The following is a 24,351-nucleotide window of genomic DNA, read 5'->3' as shown; positions in this document are numbered from 1 at the left end:
ATCTAGCTAACAAGCCTGCTTTAGAAACCAGTCAAATTTATAATAAAGCAGCAGCCTCCGATGTGTGGGAGGGTACAATGCGTCACAATTTTTTTTTCCATAGGAAAAAGGTGTTGGAGAAAGGGACAGAAGAAGAACAACATTTTGAACTTTTGAGAAAGTTCTTGCCTCTTCCCCACAAATCATCCCCCTTTGGCGACATCTGATGTGATCAGAAAGAGTGGATGGATGTTCTTAAAACTAAGGGAATCTTAGATTTACAGTCTAGAGATATATCAAGTATTTCCCAACTCCTTTGAAGAAGGGAGACAAAGGTAACTCGCTTCCACCTTCTCCGTCTTTTGTTTCACACATACGTGTCCAAACAGAGACAGAGTTTGCTACGCATGAGTTGAAAGTTTAAGGTTTATTAGAAAAATACTTGATCTTTGATAGCATTGCATATTTTACACATCCGGTTAAAATGCTTTTTATCACTTTCACATTCATGATTTGTTAATAACTTTTTCATGCAATCTTTGTAGTTAATGTACTTGGACACACAGAGCGAGTACCTGTAATGGAAGGGTAGCTTACTGAGAGCCTGTTCAGGAAACATTACCTGTTTGTACCGGAAAGTTACAGAAGTGATGCCATGGTTTTACAGCTTCAGCAGATGTCCTGAGTTCCCCCTTTCTCCACTGGGGATTTGTGGGGGACGGAAATCCAAAAGTCATCAAGTAAATGGGCCACAAACCAAGCCTCAAAATCATGAATAGTTTCACTGGCATCCACCTCTACTCTAAATGATGCACTGTTATTCCTTCCACTGCCACACATACAGATTCAAGAACTCTAATCAGATCACTTGTTTTCAATGGCTGAAAGGCCAATTCAGTTTACAGAGAAATCCCTGAGATTACACATAGCATCAAGCTCCTTTTGAATAAGGAGGAAAACTGTCGCGGTAGGATAAGCTTTAAATTTCTTGGACTACAAAGTTCTCACAATGTTTGTATCTTCCACATTAATGGACAGGATAATGCTGTAAAAGTCAACATCTATTGTGCTATGCTTTGAAGGGGTTTAAAACAGAAGAGTTCAAATTAGGTAGATCAAGTCTATTTTCTTGGGGGAATGGGGAAGGCAGTGGAGTAAAAAGTCCTCATTAACCTTACTCAGTCCCTTTCAGAAGTATAAAATGGCACTAACACTTTGGAGAATCTAATAAGAGGAGGAGAGGGGGGGAGAGAGGCTACTGACAGGAGTGTGTAGGTATGGCTTCCAGCAAGGGACCTGTAGAAGATAACAGATGGTACCACTATGAGCCACACAAAGCTGGCAGCACTTGACTCACTTGGTTGATGGTTGATCACAGTCCATACCTAAAATCACTGTCCGTGGGGCTGAATGCTCCAGGGGAGTTGAAGGTGTCTTCATATCCACTGAAGAACACTTCTACATCAATACCAACTTTAAGAAAGTGCAGTTGGTACCCATCAGTTAGCCATGCAACACTCCAAACTTCCATTGAAAAAATAAAAATACATAGCCACTAATCATTCTGGCATCGGATTGTGTTAAGATCCTGCATGTTCCTTAATTGAAGGCTCCTGCACCCCGAAGAATGAATTCAGTCATGATTACTCTACTTCTTCCTGATCCAGTACAGTCAAAGCCTTCTCCTGTAACATAGAAAGAAAACTTACAGTTACAAAAGCAACGAGGACCCTCATCCTAATGTCAGCTCTGCTGCGGTCAGTCAGTAGGTTTGCCAGTAGGATTTCCTGACCTCACTTGCTATCTATTCCAATGGACACAGACTGCACAGCTGCTGAATATTTCCATTCATTTCATGAAGCACAAAAGGACTAGGATCTCTGATGCAAGTGCCTCCCAGCAAATCCAGGTAAATGAGCTATGAAGGGCAGCAGCTCAGTATCACTGCCGGCAAAAGAGCGCCTTGCACAACTGACTTTGAAAGAGGGATATGAAGATAAACAGATGCCTTTGTGTACAGGGAAAGTGGAAGCATACCATAGCATAAGGGCAGACTGAATGAACTGCTGAACTAGTATGCTGTCCCCAGAACCTGCCAAGAGCACACTTCTAGGGAGAACTATAGGATTAGGGCAAGTGTGAAGTTTCCTGGTGTTTCTCCCAGTCTTCAGCTATTTGTGGTGGAGAGACTGTCTGTGCCAGGAATGGTGTTTTATACTTAACAACCCTCCATGAATGTCTCCTATTGATTTTTGGACCCATGTAAATAAAAAACTTGCCTCACAGAACATGTCTTATAGCAAGTAATTCCACAGCTGGAGTACATGCTGTGTTAAAGAATACGCAGTTTGGTTTGGTTTGGTTTGCATCTGGCCCATGTTAGTTCTGTGAAAGTGTGCTGTTTCAGGGTGCCTTAGGCTATGCACAAGTCAAGGGAGGCAAGATGCATACCCAGCCACCCTGGTCCTGAATCCACGGCTTGAAGTGTTCTCTGAGGTACTTTAATCCGAAGCCCAAGACCAGGTTCATGGGATGGTTGTCCACAGCAGTAAGTCTGGTGGCAACCTCCATTGTAAAGGCAACTTTCGTGCATTGTACTTGGCCTTCTGGCTCACTTGTTGAATCTGCTGAGACATTCTCCAGGAACAAATCAGTGATCCTCTCGAAGAAGGTGTAGGACAGCATATCTTTAAAATCCTGATGCAAAACCTTGTCCTTTTTGATCTGAAAATAAGAATAAGGATTGGTTAAATTGAGCCACTTTTGTTGGAATTGCTTTACATGCAATACATTCTAATCGTGGTGGTGAATGCAAGAGATGACACGCAAACCCCACACCTCGCTGCAAAGCTGCTGCTTCAGGCTCTGAAGGTGGCTCTACGTTTTCTGCATTTGAATGAGATAAGCAGGGAGAGAGAAAGCAAAACAAGTGCGACACTGATACTGAGACCTGTACGTGAGGACACATGGGAATACAGGAGCAGTGGGAAGATGACAGTAAAGGCAAGGTTATGAGAAGTGCTGGCAACAGCTGCCATGCTGAGCTCCTTTTGCTCGGTCATGGTCTCCGTGATGCTTCTTACTGTATCTGGGTACCTCTCTGCTGCAGGAGTTGAGCACGTCCTTCATGTGGGAGTATACCTTCATAGGTAGGGGGCAGCTAAAGAAGGGAGTAATGGGAACAAGTACCTATATTTTTAATAGAGAAAACATCCACTCCAACTAATGGACTCATGTGGAGGTTCTTCTATAGCTTTTGGGCAGGGCTGTCAAAATGCACTCAGAAGATTTACTTCCCTACAGCAGTTCTCAAAGCAGTAGTTTCTCTCCCTCCACTGGGAACAACTTGTATGCCAAATTTAATGCAAACACAAGAGTTTTTCAGAGTCAGTTGAGTGCTTAACATCCCATGAAACTCACGGGGAATGAGGCAAGTGACTCCTCTTTGAAATGCACAACATTTTTGTTGCCTTCCTCCCACACCCTAACAAAGATCTCTGCTAGTCCTCTGGTCTTAAGAAAGATTTCGGGATGAATCGCGAAGGTTTCAGAAAGCCCTAGATGCAGAAAGAGAAGTTCAGGATAGAGACGGAGAGTGCTAGGTTACAAAACATTCACTCCCAAGAGAAGTGTAGTCTCTCTGTCTCACACTGTAGCCTGTGTAGCTCCTGAAAACAGGAGGAGTTACCTTTTCTTCTAGTCGGTCCCCTGATTGTCTTAACAGTGAAACTATTGTTTGTATTATCTTTTCTTCATCTGTTAAAGAAAAGAGTAACATAAATATTGGATCCAGATAGCAAATTAGGGAAAGCCTTTGTGTCACTCAATCATGAAAACAGCTGCTAGTTTGTGGCAAATTCACGGAGACTTGTGTATCCAGGCTTTAAGCTGAAGCTCACTTTCTAGTCTGCGTGGAGTAAGCAATGCTATTCCTCCATCTGCCCGATGTTTTGCTCCAGTCAAGAATTTGGGAAAGAGCAAGGGCTTTAACATCCCACTGCCAGCTGGCCCTTTGGGCGTTGAGGTATGTCTGATAACAAGCCAGAACAAAAGAGCAGCTAGCAGAAGCCCAAGAAAATGGACTTAAAATTAGGAAAAAAAAATCCCCTCATCATTACCAATTACAGCTTCTGCAACTCATTGGGACAAACTCCAGGTTTGTCGGATTAAAGAAAATGCAAGTATGGCAGGATCCCTCTTGTAATCCCTAGAAATCTTCCATTAAAGCTAAATCTCTGCAGACGTCATGGAAGACAAGCAGTTCAGACTTATAACAGGGATTGTTGAGCAGTGTTGTCCTGTCACCAAAGAGGGACTGACCAAGACATTATTGGCCCAAGGACTGGTCTTTGGCCTTAGAACTCCTGTGTATTACTGTGCCCCCAGCCCTGCTGCTCCTACCACTGCTCTGTCACCTTATGTCACTTTACCTTCAATCCTCCTTTTCTCGTGTCACACCTCCTTGGGTTTTTAAGGATGCTCCCTTTAATTGCAGTAGCAGGCAGGACTTGTTAGAGGACTGCAAGAGCAGTCCCTGAAATGTGGGCCACAGAGCAAGAACCAGCAGAGAAAACTTCCTTCTTCACAGCGTCTTACCGCAGAAGTCCCGAGTGCTTCACCACGTCTAGAGAAAATGCCTCAGTGTGCAATCCCAACCTGACATACTGCCTGTGAGCATGAAATTCTTCACCCTTACCATGTTCCTTGCCCTCACTTCCATCAGTAGGATCACTATCGTCTTGTTGCCGGGACGAGGCAGGATGCATTATCTTGAATGACACATCTGAAGGAGACTCCTGGGATTTGGAAGTAACAAGCTTGGCAAGTTTGTCTGCAATGTGGTTGACATCTGCTGTTTCACCTGAGTGGGAAGGAGGGTGGGAAATAAAGAAGGCAATTAATCTTTCCAGGAAATAATTCAGTGATTTACTCGTTTACATGCCCCCTGAGGTGGAAGTGCCCAGAGGATACCAAGAGATACATTTCCCCATGCTGGAGCTTTGCTATTGCTTGAGATCAGCTGGTAATAATTTAGGGAGACAAGTAATGCAGTACAACCCCTCTCTAGTATTTGAGCAGCAGCTAACTATACAGAGGCGATACAGAAGCAAGTGTGAGTGTTGCTCACTAGTGTACATGCTTGCAAGACAGAAGCACACCGTGTATTCAGAAACGTGAGAGTACTGCTCTATAGGACTGTGAATCTTAGACCTTACTGTGAGAGTGGTATTGCCCGTGATTAGTTCACATGTAGGTCCAGATTCAGAAAAGATGGTGTATTTGGATGCTCTTTCCTTGTTCTCACAGGCTAATCTTGAGCAAAGGAGAAGCAGACTTCACTTCAGAGGCACCCCTAGCACAAAAGCTTCTTGTATCCTTGACACTGCTGTATTAAGCAGACATGAATACTGGGAGAACTCAGCAACCAGACTGGCTTTATCCACCTTGCGTAATGACCCTGTTCGGGACCCTCACCGGCTGAAGGCATCACTTGGTGAGGGGACTCCAACGGGGATCCTGCTATCGCAAAGAGAGCAGGAGGAGATGTTTCATCTAAAAGCTGCTCTTCCTTGCAATTCACCTCACAGAGCTTGGGATGCAAAACTCGATATCCCCACTACCACTGCCAAGTGGCAGCTCCTGTGTGACCAGCAGACATCGAGACAAGCTCAGCAGTGGCCTGACCCATAACACATGTAAAACTCATGAGCGGAGTTTATTGTGAGGGCAGCAGGGGTTAATGCAGCCAATAAAAACTGCAGCCAATAAAAACTGCATTTCAAGGCTAGTGAATCAACCCCAAGACATTTCTGTCCTCTCATCTGCCTGCAGAGCTTGTCAAGGAGCTGCTAAACTTCTAGGAAGGGGATTGGGCTCTTCATGACTTTGGAAACCTAAGATTAGGCAACTGGTTTTAAATTGAACAGGCTTTCAACTAATCCCCTAAAGCACCCCCAGAATGGCCTGGCCAAGCTTGCAGTGCAGCTGCTAGCAGTGTAAGTTACAAATAATAACAATAATAATGATTTAGGAACTGGTCCAGCAATCTGCTGAAGGGAAGGTAAAGCCCAGATTTGAAGCCAAGCAGGATCCCCAGGGATGTTAACGCTCAGCACGAGGAGGTTTTACCTCGAGGCCATGCTGCCACCCATTCTGCAGGGAACATGACAATGTATTGGCAGGACCATCAAGTGATTGCACCCAAACTCCTGAGCACCTTCCTTGGCAATGTGAAAATAAAATGGACATAAAAACGGATAGCTGGAGGCAGACTTCTGTCCCTGGCAACCAGACAATGGAAAGTTATAGTTATTTCCCACTAGCAAAAGGCACTGGGCTGAGGCAGGGACCCTTTCCTGAGAGACAGAGCTGCATTTGGCAGCAGGGAGAGTTATGGGCTTGGTGGGTAGGAGCTGGCCCAGGACAGTTAAACTGATCAGGGATGGCACATTAGGCTGGAGAAGTCAGTGATGGATAATTTTTAGAAATATCTTTAAATGCAGTGAAAAGGGAGAGCAATCGCTGTGACACCAATGGTATCCAGTTGGCACAAATTAAACAAGCACCCCCTTACCTTATGTATATGAAAACAGTATGTCAACCTATCATATACTGTATATGGCAACTTAATGGGGATACCTCATCCTCCTCTCTGTCTTGTGTGAGAAGTTAAGGTATTAGTTATTATCCAGAGCAGAAAAGGTAAAACCTCATTGCCTGCAGTGCAGCAGCTGATGTGGGGCTCGCTCAGGGGGCTGGGGTACGAGATGTTTATGTGGATGGGATCCCTGGATGTCGGATGGATTACAGCCACCTACTGCCTCTTCTTCCAACACATGGGTGGGCAGGTTCAGATTTATATAATACCAACGTGTAAAGGAGACTTAGATAGCCTTGGAAGACTGTTTCCACTTAAGATACATGGTGGGGTTATGAGAGGTGGCCCAGAAACATACGCTGCTCTGTGCTTGAGGTTGGTCACTGCCAACGGCTTGGCACCAGAGTTTCAAGCGGAATCTAGCACTTCTGTCTTTAGTGTGGAATATTTATCGCACGATAAAGCTCCTTGAACGGGCCTTCAAACAACTTCTCTTCCTTGAATTTAGTGTGGAGGTCTTCAGTCTGACCAGTGTTTTATGTTTTCTTTCTGACCAGGTATGAAAAAGAAAAGGCCAATGCTCAGAAAAAAAACAACCTGTGCAATTGCTCGGAAAAAAAACCACCCGTGCAATTATACAATACTTATCACCATATGACGGAAAACAGAAAAGCCAGTCACAAGCATGAATCTTGTGTGTGCAAGTGCTACTAAAGATCTGGCAATCTGCCTTCCTAATTGGAAATCAATAGAGCTAGCATAAGAGGTGGCAAAAAGTGAAAGAAACCACCTTCTTCCTCCTGCCTTTCCACAGGCTACCAGCCATTTAAGCTATTTAGAGAGAGATTTAAAGACAAACAGCAAAAGGAAAGAACTAAGACATACTTGTCTGCGGCTGAGAATTCCCTTCTTGAAGGCTCTTAGATTGTGCCTCAAAAATGCAGAAATGTGCCGTGTGATCTTGGTGCAATGACAGCGTTCGGGGCTTTTTCTGCTCTGCTCTGCCACAGAGAAAAGGTAGACAATATCTTGGCAAACGTTTGCTTCTTGGTTGCTTTTTGCTTTGCAGTTGTCTCGTGCCACCCTGATAAACTGCTGTTTCGCTTGGTCCATCTTTATCCCTTTGATGGTCAATCGTTACTTTTCTCCTGGCTAAGGACGATGATTTCTGCACATTACCCTCATTTTTCAGAAGTTTCCCATATTTACTGACAGACAACCGCCGCTGGGCATAGGCCATTAGGATCTTGTATTCTATGCTGTCTCGCTCATCATCTTCCAGCGGTATTTCTTCCATGCTGACATCATTTGGTGAAGACATCTTGGTTCCTGCAAGAACATATTCTTAGTTTTAATGGCTTAGGGAACAGCCTGTTTTTCATGAATACCAACCAGTACTTGACATTTCTACAGAACCTTTCACCAAACACCTTATTAACCTCAGTGATGTGAAAAATATTGCAGTACCCAGGAGCCAGAGAAGCACTGTTTTCTAGAAAGAGAATTTGGTTACTGAGAAATACCTCAGGTGGCAATCAAGGCCATCGAAGAACAGGAACAAGAGATCCGTTACATTGCTCTTAACTGCGTTTGGTGGCTTAGGCAAGAAAGATGAGGAAATTCAAGGAGTATTTAATGGCTGGGGTGCAGTGCAGGAAATGAGGAAAGCCACCTTGTTTTCATTACTACTTTTATTCTAAGATTTTAACTTCATTTTGGTTAAGTTAAGTTTCACATTTGTAACCTTTTAAGTTAAAGAAAACAAAAACGTTTGTGGCACTCTGTGCCATTAGCTGCAGGAAGCAATCAATATAACAAAACTTAGACAAGCCACTTAATTCCACCATGCTAAATTGGTTTTTGGTGGTGGTGTTGAGACAATAGAAGGGAAAAAAGGAACATATAAAAACCCAAACCCCTCCTTACCAAATGTATGAGCATCAGAACTTCGACCAACTCCAAACCCACATCTTACACTTACTCTCAGTCCAGAATTGTCCTTACTGGGGAAGGGGATGAGGAAAGAAAAGGGAAAAAGGAAGGAGAGGAGGAAGGGAAAGAAGAAAGGGAAAGGGCTGAGGAGAAGAAACCTGGAAGTGTCGCATCGTAGGTCCAACGTGACAGTTCTTCTAACCGTGCACTGCTAAATGCAGCTCACAGTCTACATCCCATTTTAGAGACTCTATTTTTCCCTCAAGAGAAAGGACTGTTCCAGATGTTGCTCTGGGATATCACTGGCTTAAACTTTCACTTTAGGACAGTCACTAAAGAAATGAGAATGGGAATAGTGTGATAGGGAAAAGGGGGGAAAAATTGGGAAAAAAAACCCAACACATCCACTGGTAGAGAAAGGAAAGATGACTTGTTTATCTCTCAGGGAGCTGCTATGTTAAGTCACTCCATGAGTGAGCCAAAATGTCATTTCCTAATCATGCTCACGTTAAGCCATTCACACACCACCATCCCAAGCCTTCAACGCTTGTCTCAAACACATGGCAAGAGCCTCTCTGAAGTTTTCTTCCCAGTGCAAGCCTGGGTGTCAGCTTGCTCAGTTTTCTGCTAGTAGTGTGCTACAATTTCATGTTTAGAAATCTATACTTAACTTCATGTGGCAAAACATCTCACTCTTCCCTAACTGTGCGCTTGGGTGAGAATTCATCCCCACAGCACCCCAGGTACAAGTGACTACGCTGTCTTTGAACAGCCTCCTGGGTTTCAGCAGAAGCCCTGTCCTGTGAAGGGCCCAGTACTGCACTGAGACCTCTTGCTCACAAGGTCATGCCAAGGTGAGTCCCCGTTTGCTGGACGCGGCCGGGACAGTTTGGAGGCTGGGGGAGAGGGCGCGAGTTCCCCGTCTCTTGCTGGATGCTGCCTTGAGATATTCAAAGGGTCAGCAGGAGCTTTGCATCTTCTCACAGCGTTCGTGCAGGCGGCTTTAATGAACCTGCAAGGGAAACTGAAAGCCCAGCAGCAAAAGTCGGCAAGAGACTGTTACAAGAAACAAACCAAGTGGAGAAAAGAAGTGGGAGCTAGAAAGACAGAGGGAAAAAAGGAGAACTGAAATGATGCAAGACAGGCATGGGGTTGCTGCTGCTTCCTTGCTGTGCCTAGGAAGGGAGCGCTGCTGTGCATAAGCACCCTCAGGGGATGCAGGGGAGCAAAGGTAAGGTCTTTTCCGTGCCCCGTGATTGTTTGAGCCCATCTTCCAGTGCAAACCAGAGCAGCTTAAAGATTGTTTTAAGTTGCACTGCACTTCTCAGTGTCTGCGCTACACAGAAAGCAAGGCTACAGCAAATCCCTTCAGCTAGTCAATGAGCCCAGGAACAGGCACTTTCCTTTGCCCTGGAAACCAGACCAAGCGTTTATTTCATTTTGAAGTTTGTCCAGAATTAGAGAGAAAATTTTAAAGGCTATGCCATTCTTTTTCATTATTTAATACCTTATGCAAACTTAAGTTCCTCCTTGAAAAGATCTAACTTTGCCCTTCAGATCAGACACTCACACTACTTAAAACAGCATAGCCTTCCCCACCATGGGTACTCTTTATAGATCTAAAATCATTTGTGTAACATTCATATACTCATTTTTCACTAATATAAAAATGTAAATAACAATATAAAAATAGACAAACTATATATAGAAAGCTTATATAAATTATAAAGTAGTTATATAAAATAATAAAAACATTCATTCCCAAACAGCAAGAGGAATTACCAGTAGTAGCATTAAAAAACCCTTACAGCCCTATACACTGGGCTATTACTTATACGTTGAGAACAGCCCTACCCAAGGTGGCTGTACAGATAAAAATCAAATAAGAGTTCAAAGGTTGGTCTCCTAAACGAGGCTAAGTGCAGACCGATAGCAGGAGGTAGGGTATTATTACAGCTTGCTAGTAGGTAACATCAAATAAGCACTTGCACATCAGATGCAGCTGTACGGCTAAGCCTGCACCTCGCTCTGATGGGGAACCTCTGAGAAATGAAACAAATTATTTTGCTAAAAATGTGGTCTAGGAGCTTCCTTACTGGGACTTTTTTCAGCACTGACGTCTCGGTAAGAAATCTCACCCCTGTGTATACAACGAGGCTGGAGGAGCATAAAAAGAGAACAAGGAGTCACAGCTCATTTATGCCATTACTTGCAGGTAGCAAGAAAAGGAGTTATCACCACATGCTGGCAGGCGTTTATAAAGGAGACCGCCAGTAGCTAACTCAGTTTTCAGTTCATTTTGAAGTTTGAAATCTTAATTGGTGACTTACTTCTCTCCTTAGACTTACTTCTTCATACTATAACCACATTATTTTTCCCATATCATGCCTGGTGTGGGCCAGAGACAAGCCAGGCCTTTAGCAGAAGCAGCCCTTGCTTTGCACAAACTCTCTCTCAGAAATGAGTTTCTATAAGGAACGTTTTTTAATGCGAGCATTGATTTGGTTTGACAAGTACTTGGAAGTCCTGCTAAAACCTGAATCTGCATATTATTTCCTAGGATGATTAAAAGAAACTCGGAGGATCAGATTATGGAGAGTAGCAGCATGGTCTCATTCTGTCTACTTAAAAACTCTGGTCTAAATTATTTATCTTCTGGAGCTTGCAGGCTCTGAGGGAGCAGCGTCACCCTCTCCCTCTTTACTATCCTCCAGACCTTTTCCTCCCATTGCCAAATATCGCATCCACATGCCATTTCCCAGAAAATGGAAACTGAACTGCCAATGCTCAGTGGTACATTTACCTACAACCCTCTACCCACTTCAAGAATTATCTGCCAGGATGGAGAAATTTGGCAAAAACACAGACAGACTTCTGTGAGCAGCATGACCAACAAAACCTGCTTTCCTGTGAAGTCTCTGAGAGCCAGTACTGGCTAAACTTGCACATGTCCACAAAAATACCCCCCAAACACCACTCTGGGCCAATTGCAATGATAGTCAACTAGAAGCTTGAGAAGTTTATTATACAAGGCTGAGTGGGTGGGATAAAGAAAGGAAATAATAAAAAGGAGAGAAACTAGCAACTTGACTGTTTAATCTTTGTTAGGAGGAAGTGTAGCCTGGAGGTTCAAGTACAGATGAAATAACTGTTGATTTGGAGGGTGTCTAGCTATAGGCCTGTCTTCAGCAAAACTAGACCAAGTGGTGTCCTGGCTATGCTATTTCTTGACAGGTTTTGTATTGTTGTCATTTATTAATATACAGTTACATGTATAGCTGCAAACCACCATGGTGGCTAATTCTACCAGTCCTCTTGGCCCGTGCTCACCACAGAGTCCGCTTGAGCCTGAACTTGGGTGCTGCACTCGTGCTTTCCCAGCCCCTCCTAACCCTGCTGGCGTGCCTCCCGTCCTTCCTCCTCAGGTGCCCACAGAGCACAGACAAGACCTACCACTATTTCTTCTACGGGAAGGTTCATCTCCCTGCCTCACGGACAGCCCTGGGATTTACCTCCAAAAGGCTCAGGGACCTTGACCAAGCAGAGGCACTGTCAGTGCTGACCCTGCTGTTTGGCTCGATTCCCCATCACGTACACTCGCCAGTGCTAGCAAACCCCAGGGAAGCACAGGTAGCTGAAGATGGCTCTGCAGCACGAGGCAGTGCCTGCCCTGAAAGGCTGAATAGACAAAGCAGAAAGAAGAAGTGAAAGCGGCCCCTGAAAAATTATGGTTAGTCCAAGCTATTCAGGTCTGGTCTGGTGCTTCTCTCTCAACCAGCAGAGAGAGAAATGTGGTTCCTTGCCTGGGACACCAGTTCTGAATAAAACACTTTTTATTTTTGAGGCAATGCTGGAGAAAGGCGCTAACAATAAAAGCACTGCTGTTTACCCTACTGACTCATCCCAGGTGCGGGCCCTTCCCTTCAGCTCTGCTCTCGCAGACAGAAGAGCAGACTGGGGCACACGGTAGTGGAGACTCCTGTGCAAGGGGAAGCAGTGGCCACGATCGCTCTCCCAGCTCTTCAAGCTAGATCCTTTCCTCTGGGTGGATGACCCTAACTTACTGATAGTTCTCATGGAGAAAAGCAGAACCATCACAAGGCTCCAGAGTTCGTTAGTATGTAAGCCACACACTTCGCTGAAGAAATATTTTGTACATATTGAGTCAGTCATTCTCATAAAACCCTTAGCAGACAGGTATTGTCCATGAAGAGAGGCTGAACTGTTTTAAACTGTACAGATGCTGTGGAAATCTGGTTTTACACACAAGCCCACCAAAAAGGACCTCTCCACGTGGTACCGCAATACAGTTGCCTCTAGGATGGAAAGCAGTAACTTGCAAGCTGAAGGATTATGCGCCCCTTATTTAATCTTAACTAAACAGAATACAACATAATTAGTGAAGGCAGAGTTACACTAGGATGCCGACGAAAACATCCCTAGTGGCAACAGATTTTTTGTGAGCACTGTTGTGCAACAGATACAACACATGCAATATAAAAAGGTCTACGCTGATACATGTCTTTCAGAAGAGAAGCTGTCTGCTAGTCTGCGGCTGTCCAGAAGTATTTCCCACATTCAAAGCTGAGAGGCTGCCAAAGGCTCAGCCTCTAGAAGAGAAGTGATGCACTACTTGGCTTTCAGCACCAACAGAAATGGTAAGGCACACATTTATGACCTCCAGTAGACTAAATTGGCTGCTACTGTGCAGCAAAGATCTGGGAGCAAAAAGGGAAGAGCAGATCTGGTTACTGATGATTTCAGGGGAGCATGTCACCTCCTGAATCACCTTCACCATTTACTTGCTTGGATTAGAATTCCTTTCAGTTGTAAATGAAGGCATTTTACCAGCAAGAGGTGACCTAGCTTGAACTGGGCCAGCCTGTAAGAACCAGGTGGTAAGGATATAAGTCTACATGAATTCACTGGGTTAGTCCCACATTTTAAATTCAACCTTCCACAACTAACTGTAGTGTGGTTGGCAGAAAAGAACCTTGCTCTCCTTGGCTAGATACATCAATCTCTTCTTTCAAAAGCATAGAGCCAACAGCAGCAAAGCTTGTATGGCAGCTCCAAAAGTCCTGGGGCAGTTCCTTCCCTTTTTGACACCACAGATAAACCTGAAAGTACATTGTTCGGTACCTAAATTAACGATGACAAATACAGCCATTTAATCCATATACAAATAAGATCCAGAGAGTCTTGTGCTGGATTATAGACAGCCAAACATTATACAAGAGAAACCAAGTTCAGAGAAGAAAAGGGGTTTTTATTACCTTCCAGGTCTATTGCACCAGCAACCCTGGGTGCCCGCTGATCTCAATTCTTTCTCCTCCTCTTCCAGTGGCTAGGCTTGTTTTGCTAGAGCTAGCCTTGCAAGGACAGTACTTCCCTTCAGAAACCTGAAGTTCACTTCTTTTATTTAATATTTTCAGTCTTTCATCAAAACATGTGTACATAAGCTTTCACTAAGAAGGGCACTGCACTTGCAATAAAAAAAAAAAGTGCCCCGTGTACTTCCTTATGAGAACAATGTTCAAACATATCAGCTCGCTTATAAAAACCAGAAAGGGTAGGGCCGGCCCCTCCGGCACGTGACTTGCTCTCAGCAGTGCACTAGGCAAGAGGAAAAACGTCTATAGCTCTTTGTGGCTTCTTGCCAAATGCTATCTTATTTTTTTCCTTCCAAGCGTTTTTTTCTTCCATGGTACAGGTCAAATCAAATCATCATTTTGATACAGGAAGGTTTTTTAAGTGTTTTGAAAACAGTTATACCTCTTCTTCTACAAACAACTGTAAACTAGTCTACTTTTTTTCATATGTTGTTGCATTTTTTTTTTCAAAATCATGTTAAACATTAATGAGATAAGATTGGTAAGAAACTTGCAACAGCGACATGGTATTGCTCTTGGAACTCGCGGACCAAAATTGTGATTTTGTTACCGTATAACTAATCCCAAGTTAGTCGGGTCAGAAGCACGCATCCATTTTAAGAGGGATTTTCACCGTGCTGGTGACCTTCCATTTTTGAAATAAGCTTGTAGATGGAATTGTAAGCTAGGAGGGGCCTGATGCACATGGAACAGCCAAAGAGGGTGAACGCTTGCCTTCATCTGTGGCAGAGAAGCAGTTCTAGGAGGTAGAGAGGGGTTTCTGACTGGGAGGAGATTCCTTCTCAGGAACAAAAGCACTTGAGGCTGCGCCTTCGTCTGGGACGGTTGTACGGAAAACGTCTGTCTGGTGCCTTTCCTGCGAAGGGAGGAATTTACTAGTAGAAACAGAAATATAAGCAGAGCCAACTTTTGCATTTCCAGGGAATAGCAGCTTGGAGTTCACTTATACGTTGCAGGCTTATAGAAGCTTTTTTGTTCGTGTTCACTGAAGCTTTCCATTTCCTTCCTGCTTTCTTAGGGCCAACTGACCTGAGAGCAATAATAGCAGATGGAAAGCGTGCGTATTACGGATTATTAACGATCTGTCATTGCCTGGACTGCAAAAACTTCAATTTTCATTTTCTTTTCAAACATACGCTGTACCTCAACGCAGAATATACTTTCTCCGATACTAAGAAGGGGAAAAAAAGCAGTATTTGAGGCCCAGAAAAGGGGAGCGTAGCCTGCTGGAAGCACGAAAAAAAGACCTAAACAACCACCCCTTTAAAAGTGCGATTTTGTATTTTATAGCACCACTCAGAAAGTGAGAGGACTGAGAAAAAACAAACTAACGTCGACTGCTCCATTTTATCTGTTCTGTTCCTATAGAAATGATTGCATTGCTGTTCCATGTTATATCATGACAAAACAGGCAAATATTGGCCATTTTCCACTTGGCGCTTGTGTTGACCTTATAACCAGAGCTGGATGTATAGCCCTGCATAACTTTTGCAATATACTGGCAAAGTCAAACTTTGATTTGTTCTGATTTGATTTGATTTGGTTGAGGCAGCATCACTACCCATGGAGCAATGACCTCCTCTGACATACAGCTACTCACCCAACCCATCACTTCCATCAGTTTCTGCCGTTTTCCACCTCAGACCCAGAGTATTCCTATACCCTTGAGAGTAGCCATTCTGGTCATCATTTTAAACTGCTGAGAAATCAAAATACCTGGATTCTTTTAAATCCCTGGTGGTATTTAGGAAAGAGTGTGGCAGTCCGTGTTTGCAATTTGTCAGCCCTGGCTGCACACAGGAAAAGCCGTAGCCAATTTTCTGCCTTGGCTGGAGCTCTGGGTTACTAAAATCTCTGGGTGGAGGGACCTGACTTTGTCCCTTATGGAGCAATATTAGGAACAGGGATATTTCTAAGTGTGTTACAGCCAGCCTGGGCAGATGTGGGTGCAGGGGAAGGCTCGCTCTGACCAGGATTCCTTTTTTTCATTTTGGCAGTAGCTTTTTCAAGCAAATAGAACAGGAAGCAGTCCCAGAGGAGGCGCGATGGATGTAAAAGGGAAACTCTCATAGATACAATACAATATATTTTTAATGTGCTTTAATTATTTTTGCTTCATTGTGCTTCTCTGTTTTCCTCCCACCGCTTTGCCTGCCAAGGAAAATTTATTTCAATAGTCTTTCCTGAAAGTGGATAGAAGAAGTGCCATTCTGAATAATGGCAGTATAATTCCCTGTTTTACAGGAGGTTCACATTTGGTTTCTCTTTCGGTTCTCAGTCCCTTCATGATGTTTCTTAATTTAAGACCCAAACTAGGTTCTCTGTCTTGCTTGTATTATGGATTTTGTATTACGGAGTTTAATTTCCTGGAGAACCCTCATATTATCTTCTTAGGTTTCTTACCTTTTCTGTTGCCGTCTATCTTATCTAACTCCTCCAGCCCTTTTTTAACTGTCTCATTTACCTTTAGCTAACCCAGCCAAGCACTTGGTGTTGAGTTCTCCAAAGGGGATAAGCTGCTTTAACAGGTTTTTTCATTTCCCATCTTGAGTAAATTTAGGTCAGTTATAAGCTAGTTTTGGTTTTGTTTCTACTTACTTTCCAGCCTAAAATCATTGATACCCCAACCTTTGATTTGCACAGTCTGTAAAAGGACACTTAAAAATAAAACCATTGTTTCCACTGACTTTAGAAGTGCCCGTGAGGATTGATTTTTACGATATGTATTGAGCCAAGAGTGTAAGAAGATTCCCCTCAAAAACTGGGAAGAGCTTGTGATGTCTGGTGAGAGAAACTAGTTGTTTCCAAGAGGGAAAAATAAATAAAAGAGGAAAAAACCTCTTTTGAGAGATGGAAACACTTGGGGTTTGGGTCGTCCCCCCCACCCCCGAAACAACTTAAGCATGTCTCCATGCTGAGTCAAAAAGATCTAAAGCAGTTTCAGTATTTGATTAGTTCTTGCCTTGCAAGTCCGAAATGGCCGAGGAGCATGCGACCTGGTCATTTTACCTTAAGGAGCTTTTTCTGACTGAAATCTAGAAACTGGCTCCTTCCACCAAAGAAGGGCAGGAGAGGAAAAAAACAAAGACCCGTCCCACAAGGCAGACCAATCTACCCCAGTCATCAGCCAAACTTCAGGAGAGAGTCATGAATTAAAGGAGCTTTTGGCCGCGCCGGGGGCCCTCAGGGCCTGCGCAAGCTGGGCATAGCAGGGGCCGACTCCAGGTGCCTCCACGCATCGTCTGCCAACACATGCCCGCGTCTTTTTTGATACCAGAGGCTGCTGCCCCGCAGAGTACGGCCCTCCCGGCCGCTCAGGCCTGGCGCATCCCGGCGACGGGAAGCCTGCGGCGCTGCGGGCAGGGAAAAGGCGTCGGGCAGCGACACCCGGCGGCGGCGGCGGGCCCCGGCCCGGGCCTCGCTCCCGGCCCCGGCCCCGGCCCCAGCCCCGGCCTCGGCCCGGCGGGCTTCCGCGGCCTGGGACAGGTGCCCTTCAGTAAATGAACGGTGAAATTCAGCTGCCTGTGCCCCCCGCCAAAAACAAAGAAAACCTCCAAAAGTGTTTTGTCTGTCCTTCTTGCGTGTATTGCAATGGAGGGGGGGGGGGCAGGGGGAGGTTTGTGGAGAAAGAGGCCCAGCTGTCCTCCCCTTTTAACCCTCTGCCTTCCCCCCATGCCTCGGCGGGGCTCGGTGCCGGTGCTGCAGGCCACCTCCGAGGTGGTGTGGCCAGGTCACACTGGACCGGACACCAGGAATGAGCCACGGCGAGAGGCCTTGCCGGCAGCTTCCCTGCTTTGCTCAGAGGTTGCATCTCAGCCTTGGCCCTTGCCCGAGCTGTGCTGCAGCTCTGCCTGTGCCTGGCCACATCCCTGCTGATCCAGACCCTGACCCGGACCCGCTGGCTTTGCCTCGCACCTGCCTCCTTGCTCTGGACGTGTCTGGGAATCGTGGGACTCCTGGCTGCGCTCGGTTAGGACCACCGGACCTGCTCTGCTCGTCTTGCACAGGTACCACGGGGCTGCCCTGTGCCCATGAGGATGCTGCTTTGGGCTGCTTGCCGTCACCCTCAGCTCCTGGATCTCGTTCCCCTATGAAGCCGCCTGCTCTGGTGGCTCCCAGGCACTCTCTAGATCTTCAAGTTGTGCCATGAGGCTGTCAGTAGAAAAGTAATTTTGGACTTTATTTAGTTTGGTACATTGAGCGGGGAAAATTCACGTCCTTATTTTTCTTGTTATTTACAGTCACTTCTGGTCCGGTACTTGACCAGCAGCTTAGTGCATTGCAGGTGGTATATGGTAAAGACACTTTTTCCAGTCTCTCACTACTCGGTCCTTAAACCAGTTTGGTTTAGGATGCTGTAGGCTGTGATCTGCCCTGAATGCCAAGGATATGTTCCAGAGCCTGGGAGTCAGCAAAGCATGGCAGGGTTTGAGTATCATCCTTTTTTTTCTCCCAGCCTTTTCAATAAGACAGTAAGTAGAGTTTGCCTAAGAGCCACTGAGCCAAAATTCCCTCTGAGCAAGTTAGTTTTCCTTAATGCCTTTATTTTCTATAAGAAAAAAAAAAAAACAAAACAAAACCCCAAATACTTAATTTTTTGGATTAATAGTGAAATATGAGCTAGGCGTAGACTAAAAAATCATATACAGCTGTCTCTGGAAAGTATTTTCACACTTGAATTATTGTTGGACCAGTAGCCTTTAGCATCAACTGTGCAGAATAAAGCCCAATATCTAATAAAACTAAAGACCGTCTTAAGGCATGGAGTTAGTACAAACCAGCCACTGATGTACCTCCTTCAGCACAACACCATGATACAACTGACAACTCTAGAAGCCTGCAGTGGAGCAGCCACAACTTGTGTTGAACTCAGGGCTCATTCCAAGTGTGGGCAAAGCCTCGGGCTGGGGTGAAATGCAGCTTGGGAAGGGCCGCTGCAAACTCTATAGGCCTGCACAGAAATCAAGTGGCACACAGATCCTTCACCAGATGAGTGAATTTATTCCCTCAGCAGTTTTGTGGTTCTGGCAAACCAGAACATCGCTATATACATCTGGGGATGTGTATGATGCAGCACACTTGTGCTGCCACAAATCGCCCACCCACAGAAGAGTATTTTCCTGATGTCACTGATCTGTTTCAGGTGCTTGTGTTATCTGCAACTGTATATTCCTTTTGTGCATATTTACATTTCACTGCTGTGGCCAGCAGGCTGAGGAAGGTGATTCTCCTCTTCTACTCCACTCTCGTGGGACCCCACCTGGAGCACTGCATCCAGCTCTGGGGTCCTCAGTACAAGACAGACATGGACCTGTTTTAGAGCGGGTCCAGAGGAGGGCCACAAAAATGGTCAGAGGGCTGGATCACCTCTCCTGTGAAGAAAGGCTGAGAGAGTTGAGGTTTTTCAGCCTGGGGAAGAGACGACTCAGGGTAGACCTTATTGTAGTCTTTCAATATATAAAGGCAGCTTGTGATGGAGAGAGACTTTGTACCAAGGCCTGTAGTGACAGGACAAGGGGCAACAGTTTTAAACCGAAAGAGGATAGATCTAGATTGGACATAAGGAAGATGTTTTTTGCCATGAGGGTGGTGAGGCACTGGAGCAGGTTGCCCAGAGAAGCTGTGGTTGTCCCATCACTGGAAGTGTTCAAGGCCAGGTTGGACAGGGCTTTGAGCAACCTGATCTAGTGGAAGGTGTCCCTGCCCATGGCAGGGGGATTGGAACCAGATGATCTTTGAAGGTCCCTTCCGACCCAAACCATTCTGTGATTTATTCTATGATTCTATTTCATGACTAATTACTTCATATGCATTGAAGAAGTTTCAGTAACTTCCTAAGTGTGTTCTTCACACATGTAGATAAAAAGATTCGCTCAGATGCCCAGCTGAGATGGATGCACAGTTACCACAGCTCAGCTGGCAGAGGGGAACTCACTGGCTGTGGTGTACCTCAGCCCAAGGGAAAGTCTTAATTCCTTCTGTTTGTGACTGACATTTGAAGTGGTATGAACACATCCCTGTGTAAGTATGCATAGGGTTTTTCTTCCTTTGTAGAATGGAAAGCTTTCATGAGCTTCAGGTAGGAAATATGTACAATGTTCTTATACACTTGACTCACTGCAGCTAATAGTTGTGAAGGCAAAAATGTTTTCGAGTGGGAAGCATGGGACTGGAAACCACAAGCTGAATGAAACCATATGAGGGGACTCAGGGGCCGATGCAGTTGCAGTTAGTCTGTGTTGGGTAGTTATCCTCACAGGTCAAATGGAATAAATTCTTTGATCAGGATTTCTCCAGAAGAGCAGCAGTGTAGCAAGATTTCCAGTCAGAGAAAAACACTGTATCAGAATAAAAAGCACCCCAAATTGAGCTGAACTACCGTGCTTTGCACAGCTACTAGCGGGTGGAAAAAGCCTTGGTGGGTAACACAGATGGCAGATCTATAAGCCTCAATAATTAAAAGATTAAGAATTTATCATTTTGTGTCAAATTAGGATAATAATTCCCAAAGGAATATGTGGAATAAAATCCTTGACTTCCTGAGGAAGAAGCATGGTTTCTGAATTTTGGGATATCCATTTTGTGCTATCCTTTGGGACTTACTACCTTTTTCTAAACATTAACAATAAAAGCTGCTTTTTCCATTTCAGTTAAAACCAACCATCTGTGTGCATAAGGATCTTTTCCTCCGAGACAGAGATACTGGGTTTCCAATCTTCCTACTTCTCTGGCATTTGTTAGTCCATTAATCATAAGACTTAGCACTCCTGTAGTGCTGTAAATCTCCAAAACGCCCTGCTACCATGGGGGCCTTCATTCTGTAAATTAATTTAAGCGGGTGGATCACTGGGCTTGGGCAGAGCCCCGCAGAAAACAGCAGGGCCTCCCAAAAATGTAAGTGGGTCTGAGGCCTGAGGTACAGTCCCTCCTGGGAACAGTGTTGTCCGCTACACTTTTTTCCAGCTGGAAACTCTAAGATGTAGCTGATGGCAAGGAAGAGCCTACATCTGTGACAACGTTTGGAGCCTTTGGTCACTCAAGAGGGGAAAAGGAGGCCTTTACTGAGCATTATAACTTGCTTTACTGTCCTTTAAAACTGGATCTAAGGCTCTTTTTGAGGGTTATTTAATGACATTATTTACCTAGATACAGACACAGAACACTTGTAGCACCTCGTTCCCCATAAAAGTTGGTAAGGGGTTTCCCACTGAAATTATTTCAACTTTGCTGAATACCTGAAAAAATCCTTGAAGTGGGATATGGGATTGAAATGAAATGTCTTTTTCCCTTCAGACCAAATTGTTGTACTTTACCTCTTTGGACTAACGTATGTTCAGACATATGTTTTCAGTTACATTGAGGTATAACTGCCTTGCTTGGTGTTGCTTTGCTTCATGGGAGTTGTAGTTTAGGTCTCATTTTGTGCCCTGGTTTTGGTTCCCTGGAGGACAGCCTCTCCCCTCTGGCTGGGCTGGCCAGGAGATATATGGGGGCTATATGGGGCAATGCATAGCAATGCAGAAATGCAGTTCAGTAAAATACTTCATTTTGCTTTGACCCAAAATATTTTATTCAATGAAAACTTGTCTTCAGCTCTCCATCCCAAGTTGGAAGAAAACAAGATGCTGAAATAGCAGACTTTCCCACAACATAGAAGCTCTGTTTTTCATTTGTCCCAATTCCCATTCTATGCCCAAAGGTGCTGTGCCTTGTTGCTGCTTCTTTTTTTGTACAACATTAATTACATTTCATCTTCAGGGTGAAGAGGGATACGTACTCTGGAGATTAAGGGGGGGGATTTTTTGAGAAATGATGCTGAGTGTTTACGTTTGTAAGTGTTCAAGACACGAAGTCTCACTTTCAGAAGTAACTTACCGTCTGCAGTGCCCCACAAACTGAAAACAGAAATTAGGGTCCTAATTAGTTATTAGGAGAAGACTTTCTAGTTGACTTAATTAGTAGAATATCAGGTGTAAGTCAATTCTGTGCTGAAGTCTCAAACCTCTTGATAGATATGGTGAGAACTATTTGAATTTCAAAGTGACTTTCAAGTTATTTTAAACAGAAAATTGTGTGTCTATATGTAAGGAGAATATTATATTTTAATTTTTTCATAACCGACAGCTCCTAGGATTTCCAGGTGTCACTGTTTCTCGGTGGGTTGTACAATTTTGGTGGGGTTTGGTTTTGTTTTCTTAAGAGGTGGTCAAAAAAGAGATGTGCAACAAGTTCTACTCACTGAATAGAGGTGCTGAAAACGTTGAAGAGATTTTCTGAAAGCTGCCTGAGATTAGCTTTATAATGGATTCTTTAGATTAAAAAATAAATAAATCCAGGTTTTAAATAAGCATTGCTTTTATGGTTAAAGTAATTTATCTTCACATCTTATAGAAGCATGGCTCAATCCAGCCTTGGATATTAAAGAAATAAAGTTCAAAGATTCACTATTAAATATTTAAAACTCACTTCTTTGGATCAAGAGCATCTAGAATTTGTCAGTAAGAGCAATGCTATTAACCAAGTCAGGCTGCTACCAGTTTTCATACCAATCATTTATATTCAAGCAGTATTTATCATGTGCTGAATGCTGTCCACACACATGGAAGGACAGTTGTCCTTTCCTGAAAATCTTGCAGTCACTGACAAAGAAAAAAGCATTTTATTTGCTGAAGGCTGAATAGGCCCTTCAAACATCTGCATGCTGTTAAACAACACAGAAAATAATAATGGCTATAAAAATAAAGTAATGAGCTGTAGCTTCCTCCATACCTGGCTTCAAAGACACAGGCCCCCTTCACCACAGTCACTGAGCCTTTTGTTTTTAAAGATCAACCTCTTCACTCTGGAGCTAGCAACAGACTTACTTACTTTTGTACTTGTATCACAGCAGAGAGAAAAGAGCAGCTTGCTAATAGCTCTTATTTGGACTGCAGTCACTGCAGCCTGACTAAGATCTTCTATTGCATTTCTTCATCTCAGGAGGAGGAGGAACACCTGGTTCCCTGCATCCAAGCACAGTCCCAGCTGCTGCTTTCCTGCTCTGTCAATAGATGGTTCTATGCCAGTAGGACCGATAGCGATGGTTTTCTAATGACAGCATTTCCCCTAGTGCCTTATATGTTCTGCCTAGTAAACCTTTTGGAATGATAAGATGGATTCAACCCATTTGTGACAGAAGGGAGGATTGTGTGGGGGACCTGAGGGGGAGGAAGGAAGCAGGAACCCAAATTGCTGCCTGTTTAATAGCTGGACCAAAAGTGTAACACCATACAGCATTGTTTTATTTAGGTTTGGCATGGTGCTTTCGATTATGCAGCTATCTTGCCACTATTGCAATGATGCAGTGTCAATGCATCACTGAAGTCCACCTGTACCACCTTCTGTAGCAACCAGTAATCCTTGACCCAAAACCTTAGCAGATGAGACAAAAAGCAAGTGTGGGATGCATTCACAGAGGTCATGCAGCATATCGGAGACAGAAACAGTACCCTCTGCCTGAGTCCAGCGTATTTTCTGTTACATCTGCCGCAGCTCCCTACAGCAGAGCAGGGTTCATAACTGTGTGAATGAGGAGAGCTGCTGGAAGCTGCTGGACTGCTAGCCCTAATCACAGCCCCAGGGCTACATGACAAATAGCATCTTTTACCACTTTATTAGATACAGTGGCCAATAATTTGACAAGTAAAAATTGATTTTCCCCTTACAAACTTCATATGAGCAGCCTGGACATTAATGAACCATTACATTTCTCATCCTTTTCTCATCAGAGAATTCACTGGGAATTTCCCCTTTTTCCCCCACTGACAAACCAGCTCTAGCGCTGCCCATCTGCAGCTTTAAAGATCTCTCTACCACTGCTAATGAGAACAAGGCAGTCAAATTCTAAATGGGGTGTAACTTTAATTTTTTTTTTCCTCTTTATTTTGTCCTAAAGCCGGTGCTGCTACCTCCTGAGGACTTCAAGGAAATGTGCTGTGGTGACTCAAGGCAGGATCAGCCTCAGCTGCCTGTTGTGCCTTCTGCTGGAGTTCAGGAGCTGGAGGGAGGCCGGAAAGGAGAGCAGTAGTTTGGATGCTCCACTCAGGAGAGTGGCTTTTGCCTCACTCAGGGAATTTCAAGGTGGAATCCCTGGGAATCAGCTGTGAAGCAGAAAGATGCTCAGGAGATCTGGCTGGTTTATAAAGAGGAGTTCTGGAGAACTCGGGGACACGTCATCCCCTTGTTGAGGAAGACAGGGAATTTTACAAGGTGCATTTTATGCTCTGACGAAAGAGAACTTATAAAAGCATTGCTTAGGTACTTGGACACAAAACACAGAAAGCCAAAGCTCAGCTTGAGATAAAGCCAGCAATGGGCATTAATGAAATGGCTGGTTACGTGGGTGAGGAGAGAGCGGTGGAGATAGCTTGACTTTAGTGAGGCTTCTCTATAGTGTCTCCTACAGCATTC

General features: G+C 44.4%; 1 protein-coding gene across 1 annotated transcript; it reads right to left on the bottom strand.

The window, feature by feature from the left end:
• Positions 1-1,548: 1,548 nt before the first annotated feature.
• Positions 1,549-13,868, bottom strand: BCL2L14 (BCL2 like 14). The gene is made up of 6 exons (XM_009465040.2): positions 13,786-13,868; positions 7,463-7,906; positions 4,676-4,840; positions 3,668-3,735; positions 2,431-2,703; positions 1,549-1,664 (listed from the first exon to the last, which is right to left on the bottom strand). Exons 2-6 carry the CDS (start codon positions 7,896-7,898, stop codon positions 1,623-1,625), a joined length of 984 nt encoding a protein of 327 aa, XP_009463315.1. The 5' UTR covers positions 7,899-7,906; positions 13,786-13,868; the 3' UTR covers positions 1,549-1,622.
• Positions 13,869-24,351: the final 10,483 nt, after the last annotated feature.

The sequence above is a fragment of the Nipponia nippon genome, unplaced genomic scaffold (genome assembly GCF_047370975.1).
Source record: "Nipponia nippon isolate SJK-2023a ecotype South Korea unplaced genomic scaffold, ASM4737097v1 scaffold_3, whole genome shotgun sequence".
In the NCBI taxonomy this organism is placed as follows: domain Eukaryota; kingdom Metazoa; phylum Chordata; class Aves; order Pelecaniformes; family Threskiornithidae; genus Nipponia; species Nipponia nippon.
Note: the sequence above shows the minus strand (reverse complement) of the source record. Positions and strands in the feature narration are given on the sequence as shown.